Source organism: Cyprinodon variegatus, unplaced genomic scaffold (assembly GCF_000732505.1).
Source record: "Cyprinodon variegatus isolate N-32 unplaced genomic scaffold, C_variegatus-1.0 Scaffold312, whole genome shotgun sequence".
Classification (NCBI taxonomy): domain Eukaryota; kingdom Metazoa; phylum Chordata; class Actinopteri; order Cyprinodontiformes; family Cyprinodontidae; genus Cyprinodon; species Cyprinodon variegatus.
Window position 1 is genome coordinate 892,397 of NW_015150765.1, and position 8,565 is coordinate 900,961.

The window sequence follows — 8,565 nt, forward strand, 5'->3', positions numbered from 1 at the left end:
TGAGGGCCAGTCAGCCACCAGTGAGGGTCAGTTAGCCACCAGTGAGTTTGACATTTTATTTAATTCATTGAATCATTCGTTTCGCTCATCAGAAACGCTCACTTATATAAACCACAATGATTCTTTATTTTGTCCCGACTCATTAATTTGCTAATTTCTTCATGTTAATTGTTCCTTTTTAGCAGTTTTTAAAGAAAAAAGTAAAAAAAGAAAGCTTGGTGAACCGATGAACTGACCCCCGTCTCCTCCTCAGGTCACCATGGACGTGGTCATTTCCAACGTGACGCTGGTGGATAACGGGATGGGCATCATGCCCCTCATCTACGGTCCTCCTTCTCTCTCACATGCATACGCAGATAAAACTGTGGACGTTCAGGTGAGCCGGTCCAGGATGTCTGAGTGACGCCTGCAGCTGCTCAGCCTGGACGCTTTTACATTCATTCCCACTTTTTGTCTTTTCCCAGAATTCCCTGATTGTTGGCAGCAGTCCAGACTTCAACTGTTCGGAAACGCTGAGCTCCGACGACTTCAACGTCGCCTCCTCATCGTCACACCGAGCTCCCAGGCCTCCTCAAGGTGATGCTTTGCTTCCTGTTTCCACGGACTTTATCACCGCTGAACGTATTTGGTTTAGCCTTTTATATCAACAGGTCAAAGGTCAGAGTCATACGGATGAATATTTATGTGGAGGTTTCTGAGGGGTGCTAACGCCGTGCAAATGAATGATTTCACGGCAGATTCAAACGGTGGTGCAAACATAGGAGAAAGAAAATGTTGCAACTTTGGAAAACTAAGATTATGATCCAAAGATATAAAAGTACAGATGAATGACCGTGATGAAGGAGGAGTGACTTTGCTTTAGTCGCCGCTGTCGGGTATCGACAGCCTATAAACGCGGCCTTACATAAACATATCGCCAGAATGATTGACAATTAGGAGGACCACTTATCGAGATGATCCATCCGGAAATAAAAGATCCTCATCTATACCTTTAAATTGTTTTTAAAATGTTTAAATCTAACCGAATGATGATTATAAAATTTGTTTTGGTCTTTTAAGGGATGGTGACATGTAAGAGATTATTGGAATCTAAGGCGTCTGATTCATTCTCATCAATCAAATCAATCAATTTCTTTATTGTCAACTACAAGTTACATTGTTATCGAGATTTCAGTTTCAGGACAAACCATTCATGAACGCTGCCTTTGGCGTGTTCGTACGCCGGCCAAGGGCGCCACCCTGAGGTGATTCCCTATAGCGCTGCCTTTATCTCTGTGGAAGGATAGGAGCCACATTGGATTAAGAGAGGGAAAAAATGCATATTTTACACTTTATCTTTGACAGGAAACAGTTTGAGATACCAAAAAAACACGTCAGCACAAAAAAAGCTCATATAACATGAGTCAAACATTTCAGCAGAAGGAAAATATCGGAGGCTGGAGCCACATGAAGGTCAATCTGACATTTGAAGGAGTAGCAGTTCTTCTGGGCCCTTCCGCCATAACATCCAGGGGGGGTTTTGATAAGGGGGGGGAGGCCGAATCCAGGATAACACTTATTGTTTTGAGAGCAGGCTGCACAGGAATTTACCATAAACCTTGAATCTTTTCTTGCTGGCTCTACCTGGCGAAATCCAATATTCCAAATTTATTGGGCTTTTTCGCCTTGAAGTCAGCGTGCACATCCACCATATTATCCTATCTCACCTATGAGTTCAACCAGCGCAGCCAGCCTGCGTTCATCGCACCCAGCATACGGCTCAGCTCACGGTCTTTTTTGGTGCATCAACTGCTGCTGGCAGCCTGATCAATGCCCAAATTACCGCAGACATCCTTTGTAATTGTAGATACAGGTATGCTCAGGTATCCTCCAAATCCAAACAGGACAAATCCGAGTATCATAAGTCAGAAAATCTATACATCTTCGATATCCTGCACTGACAGCATTGCAAAACGCACCATCCTCCAAGCCTTCCAGGAGTCCATGGTGTATCCCATCAAGTATGTCCCAGCAGCACCGGACGGGTCCCCTATTCCCCGTCTTCCACTTGAGAACATTTGATCAATTGCATTAAGAGACTAGCTGATCAGATCCATTGTTTGAGTTTGGCTGATTGGAGAGCTCAAAAAAGGACAAGACACAGCAAAGCAGGGACAGCAGGGAGATCAGGGCGTTGCAGAGCAGCAGGAAAATGCGACCGCCTCCTTCAAGAGTCAGAACAGAACAGATTTCTGACAGCAGCACTCTGAACTGTGGTCTGACCCAAGATGGCCGCCCTGTAGGCACATCGACCTCGCTGCCCGCTGCGTCCAATGAGGTGTGAACATATTCATGTCTATGGTCTCAGTGCAGAGGAGTCGTCACCTTGCAGTGATTAGCCAATCAGAAACAGACATGCTGCATGTGGAGCTGGACAGCCAATAAAGAACCTGGATGTTTTAATCATTTATTCCCCAATGCGCTTTAGACTCGGAGCAGAAACAGGACTGGAAACAAATGTTCCTGGAATATGAACTTCCACATTTACTACCATCTGCTGTGTTCAGGAGGCCGATCTGGAATCTGCTGGCCGAACTTCCAGTCGGGTCACAACACGGCGCCCGGTAAACCCCACCACCTCAACATGAACTACAACGCCATCAAAGGCCTCATGAGGGTCACAGGTGAGTTCTGGGATTTCTTCCTCTGCTTGTTTCCATGACGCTCTCCTCAGTCCTGGTTCTTCTGCTTCAGGCACGACGCTGGTTGGCTTCCGTGATGTCTGCTCCGGGCAGAAGAACGTCATGTTCATCACCAACCCCCTGAACGAGGACCTGCAGCACCCGGTGCACGTTTCAGCCATGAGGATGGTGGACAGCACCGAGGATGCCAAGGTGTTTATTCACAGGCCGGATGTGGGGTGAGTTCCTCTCGGACAGAACCTGGAACCGAACCGTCTTGTTTTCTGTCTGATTGAGCGTTTAATGTTTCTGCTCCACAGCAAAGCCAATCCAGCCGACTGCGTGGACATGGACTGTGATGCCAAGAAGAAGACCCTGCTGAGGGACTTGGACGGGTCCTTCCTGGGAGCTCCGGGAACCGTGGTGCCCCAGTCCGAGTACGAGTGGGGAGGAGATCCCAGGAGGGGATTGGGCGACTATCGCATCCCCAAAGTCATGCTGACGTTCCCGAACGGCAGCCGGATCCCTGTGGAGCAGGTTGCTCCTCACAAAGGTAAGAAGGGCGGGAAGCGAGAACTTCACGCTTCCGGGTCCTTTATTCCGCCTCAGTCAGACCTGATAGTTCAGGTTCTATCAGAAGCTGAGGTTTCTACCTGCTGTGTTCAGGTGTGATCAGGAAGAACTGCACCTACATGAGCTCCTGGCAGAGCTACGAGTGCTTCGGCCTCAACTACAGGATGGTGGTGATCGAGAGTCTGGACTCGGACACAGAGACCCGTCGTCTGTCTCCTGTGGCTGTCCTCGGAGACGGCTATGTGGATCTGATTAACGGTAAGGTTCTGGCGGTTTCTCCCTGGCCAGGTGAGGTGGAACACCTTTTTCACGTCCAGGTTTTGCTGCACAGGGCCTCAGGATCACGGCTGGTGCGCCGGGTACACGTGCCAGGAGCGAGTGTCTCTGTTCCACAGCATCATGGCCACTGGACACGCCTTCGAGGTCTACTTCACCAGCGTCAGCCCACAGAAGCTCCGCCTCATGATGCTGAACTCCGACCCGGCTGAGGTCTGTGCAGCTCTAAGCGTTCAGTCATTTGGGTCGTCTTTGTTCCCGATCCGATGGCTGCTTGTTTGACTCTTGCAGAGCGTCCTGGTCTCCGTGTTCTACTCCAACCCTCAGCAGCTGGACGTCTACGTGGAAAACAGGCTGGTTCCTCCGACCAACGCTGTGTGGAACGACGACAGAACCGACTACGTCCTGAAGGAGCCGACATTCAGAGGTAAAACGCAATAAATGTAATGATGTCAGAATGTTGGACCCAGAATTCAAGGCGAGACAGACAGTGGGAAAGTTCAAAGCATTTATTAAACAAACAGGTGCGCGGGGGCTGCTCGTCTGCTGCGGGGCGGATCTCTGCAGGGATAGGAGAATACAGGTCAGTGACTGGATGTAGAGCTGAATATGACTCGGAGCAAAGTCACTGACCTGATTCAAAGTTCAGTCCGTTCGCAGAGAACACAGCAGAATCCAGGAGGGAGGTTTGACTGCAGTTGCGGCGGGTGACGCCCCCAGAGTTCCTAGAGAGTGAGCGAAGCGGGCGCCAGCCGACGCCGAGCAGCAACCGAGTCCAGAAGGGAAATCCAAGGCTGTTCCAGGATCAGTAGCCGGTAGAATCCAGGATCAGATACGACAAACAGAGCAGACAGGGGCAAAGAGAAACTCGAGATCCTCAGGGCAGAAACTGGTCAAAATCAGGAAAACAGACAGACTACAGATTGCTAGGGAACGTCTCACAAAAACACAGAAATAACCTGGCGCTGATGGGAGGCAAACACACAACCTAAATAGTAGAGGAACCAGGTGGAAATGATCGGCGATAATCAGCTGCAGAACCAATTAGACAGGAGAGCAAGGAGCAAAGGAAAAAACCAAACCATCAGCGCCAAGATCATGACAATAAAAGCAAAGAAAAATAAAAAAAACTTAACTTAAAAAAACTTTAAAAGAAGTCAAAAAATCATCAATGTTGGCGTTTAATATGAAGTTAAAACCCAGAAAAAACATTTGACCAAAGTTCTAACGTTCCTCAGAGAGAAACCAGAACCGCCTGTTTAAAGATCTGCCAACAGAACAAAGTCTCTCCCAGCTCTGAAAAACAGAGAGCTAGCTCCAACCTGACTCCTCCAGATGGATTTGCTCCGCATATCCATCTGGAAACCTTCCATTGAAGTAATTTTGGGAAGGGGCGAAAATACTGGTTAGCTGATTGGCCTATGTTGGTGATAGACGGGCCAAATAAACCAATCAGATCAACGAAGCATATGACGTACTAACAGAGCGACGACGAAAACACAACCACAAGCCAGGCTACTCTTGCCGAAACCAGTCGGGAGAAGAGCAAAAACATCTTTTCCTCTGAGAAAAGCCTCCAGAGCAGTGTTTTGCTCTTCTTTCAGTGAAGAAATACTCTGTAATTCCCATAAAACTTGCTGGATAGCCACGCTAACGCTAGTTTCATCGGCTGAAGCCACCATGTTTTTTAGACTGAACTGTCGCGCTTCTCGTTGCGTCACACCTCAACCCGCCTCAAAGCCAACGCTGATTGGACGTTCGTTTGGTGAACGGCTCCAAATTTTCTTTAACGGAGAGTCTCCAGACTGATTAGCGAGTGAAACCTTGAAAGCTCGCGACATCAGGATGGTCTCACGAGGCTAAGCTAGCTCACGGTTAGCGTCCGCTTCACTGAAACGTGTCTGACAGCAAGTCAGAGCGACAAACCCTGTCTATTAATGATAGATCTACATCTCTGTTCATTGGAAATCAGAAGTTTCACATATTTTATTTGTTTTTTATTAAGGGATGTTCCAGTTTTGTCATATCTGATAAATACGTTTAATGTGTCAGAAAACATATTTTTCTTTATTGATTCAGTATTTATGGAGCGTATTGCATTCAGCAAAGAATCAGATAGCTTATCTCTTAATTATGAAATCTCTTCTCATAACCAGGAGATAAGGTCTCAGCTGCTGCTAAACGATAATAACGTCACGCAGCGTCCGTGTGTCGAGTCGGTAGCATCTGTAGCGTTAGCGTGTCTAATGACCGATAAAGTTTCACCTGATTGATAACAAAACTGAAAGGTTTCCAGGGGAAAATTAGGGCGTACCAAAGCTAGACGTTCTAAAAACAGGGCATACAATTTAAGCCCGTCTGCATTGCTAGCTAAAAACCAGACCGCCAACATGAACAGGTGAGTTAGTTTGATGCATCCCTGCAGGATGATGATGTACTTTGTACCTTTGTCAGCATTGGGCTCCAGTTGAATCTCAGTCAGCATGAAGGAGGCTGATTCAGTGACCAACAGTAAAAGCTGGATCCTACTTCATGTTATCTGTTCGCTCCACGTTCCAGCAGCTCTGTTCATGGAAGTGAAATCCTTCGATAGGTTTTCCTTACCTGGCTGCTTCCTTTTCCGTCCTTTTCTGAGGAAAATGTTTTTATTTTTCCTTCCCCAGATGAGTTCGTGCCTCTGATGAACGCCTCCATGGGATCCAACTACTTCGACCAGGACTACAAGCTGCTGAAGGTCCTGCTGAGAGGCTCCACGCCGGTGGAGATCAGGACGTCTCCGCTTATCGTCGTGGCCTTCAACATGCCCGCCCTCACCGAGGACGAGTTCTTCGGTCAAAACCTGATCCAGAACCTGGCCACGTTCCTCAAAGTTCCCCCCAGCATGATCCGCATCACCAAGATCATCAGGGAGGATGGCGGCGCGCGGCGCAGGAAGAGGTCCACGGGCCTAACGGTGGAGGTGCAGATCAAAAAGCCCCCACTTCAGCAGACCGGCAACAACAGCACCGGTTGGTACTGGAACCGGCGCGCCATCTGGATGTTCTCAGAGAAACGTAGATGAACTGATCCTCTTTCTTTCAGATGAGGAAGACTTCGCGCTGCTGAGGAGCATCGCCGATGATCTGGGTCAGGCGGCGGTTTCTGGGAACCTCAGTCAGTCCATCGGCTACAACGTCTCCTCCATCGGCATCATCCCGCCTCCTCCTTCATCTTCAGACCCCACCTGGAGCCAGGTGAGCTGTTTGTAGACGCCGAGGCTCGATGCTGAACTTGAAGAGCAACTTAAATCCTCCAAATTTCACCTGCAGGTGGCAGCAGAGGAAGTGTCCAGAGAAGAACCGAAGGCGAGCTACATGTCGAGCGTGTCGCGCCTGCTGCTGGTGGAGGACCCGATAGCCGGAGAGTTCGTGGGGCCGCTGCTCCAGCAGCCGCGTCTCATGGCGGTGGACGAGCAGGTGAGGGTTCAGCTTCAACAGGAACATGAACCGCCCAACCTGGGTCCGGTTCTTCAGACCCTACTGGATCCAGAACCTGGAGCTGATTCAGGCTTAGCTTTGTTTTGGGAGTATGGACCCGGGGAGAACAGGAGCAAATCTGAGGTGGAACAGAAGCGTAGCCATGACATCACCACACATCTGGACCTGATTTAACCTCCTGTTATTAATCAGTCTCTAGATAATAAATGATTTATAAAGGTCTGGTTCTCCTCCCCCAGCAGCGTGTTGCAGATATTTTTGATTCATGCTCAATATTGAAGCGTGGTCGGCGCTATGTTATTCCACGCCACAACGCCAGAGGGCCAATCAGGAACTAGCTGTGGGTCTAGATACGGCCGAGGCGGCGAGGAAGTGGGGGCAAGTTTGTGCGACATGAGGGCCAAAAAGAGCGGGGATCCAGGTGGAAAAAGGGTTCTCACGCTACGATTTGGGAGATGTGCAGCAGAGTGTCAGCGGAAGGGGGGCGGGGCATATCTGCGTTCACCGCGACACACGCAGATGATCTGGTTTCTGAGTATAAACCGGGCTTAAACTTTTATTTAGCAGCAGAATCATTATTAAACTGTTCAGTTATTGTAGAGAAACTTTCTGCCAGTCTCTATGCTGAAATATTTAAGGTAGGGGGGGCAGAGAGCAGTGGCCTCCTCCCTCCAGACAAGCGTGAAATATAGATAACCTTCCCCCTCTAAGGTGCTTGAGGCTCCCTAAAGCCGAGAACAGAAACAGTGAAAGATATATGAACCTAACGTCCTCAATGAACTGAAGTTGTTTTCCTCCGAATGTGTGAGAAAGTTCTTTATGCAGGGGGTGGGATGGTCCCCATGGAGAGTGTGTGCGGGGCTTACTCCAGCCAGAGCCTTTTTCTCCGTCTAAAGATGTAAAATAAATGTCTCTCTTGCAAAAGTCTGTTTCTCCACTTCAGAAAATGATCCCAACAGAAGGTGAAGAGATAAGAGCTTGAATCTGATGGATTAACAGCAGGTTTTAACGTAGCTGCACCCAAACGTCTGGTTAGAAGTTAGCGTCAGCATGGAGGACCTGATGAAGTCCTGCCGCAGCGTTTCCTGCTCGCTAACCGGGCCTGTGCTGCTGTTTCAGGGTAACTGTGTGTCTGTGGGCGTGACCACGCTCACCGTGAGCGCCAGCCTGAAGAACGGCAGCGGAGATCCGGTGGGCGGACTGGAAGGAAACACCACCATCCTGTTCAGCGGCTGCTGGGCCAACTTCAGCGACCTCTCCATCCTGAACAGCGGTGAGTCTCCTCAGCCTGATGCTACGTTCACAGCTAACGCCATCAAAGAAGCTTCTGCTGCTTCTTCTTTGATCCTCATTAATGTCAGCCGTCCAGTAAAGTGAGTCCAGATGCTTCTGCTGCTCCTGTGTTCGATGCCAGAGAGCAGCTTTGCTATATTAGCTGTGATCAGCGGGTAGAAAGTAGTTAGAATCTATGTTGAAGTGAGAAAGTCCTCCTGAAAACATGGTCTGTGCAGTCAGTTCATCCAGATTTCCATCCTGCCTTCAAAGATTATTTCTCTGTGGGAGCCGCTCAGCCCCCCACA

General features: G+C 48.9%; 1 protein-coding gene across 1 annotated transcript in view; it reads left to right on the plus strand.

Moving 5' to 3' along the window:
• Nucleotides 1–8,565, plus strand: part of pkhd1l1 (polycystic kidney and hepatic disease 1 (autosomal recessive)-like 1) — a 68,604-nt gene that overhangs the window by 58,350 nt on the left and 1,689 nt on the right. Inside the window, exons 57-68 of the mRNA XM_015384431.1 lie at nt 254–376; nt 465–576; nt 2,547–2,663; nt 2,734–2,899; nt 2,981–3,213; nt 3,327–3,491; nt 3,565–3,722; nt 3,801–3,936; nt 6,173–6,517; nt 6,591–6,742; nt 6,818–6,964; nt 8,105–8,258. Of these exons, the coding sequence (XP_015239917.1) occupies nt 254–376; nt 465–576; nt 2,547–2,663; nt 2,734–2,899; nt 2,981–3,213; nt 3,327–3,491; nt 3,565–3,722; nt 3,801–3,936; nt 6,173–6,517; nt 6,591–6,742; nt 6,818–6,964; nt 8,105–8,258 (2,008 nt within the window). The remainder of the gene's footprint in view (nt 1–253; nt 377–464; nt 577–2,546; nt 2,664–2,733; nt 2,900–2,980; nt 3,214–3,326; nt 3,492–3,564; nt 3,723–3,800; nt 3,937–6,172; nt 6,518–6,590; nt 6,743–6,817; nt 6,965–8,104; nt 8,259–8,565) is intronic.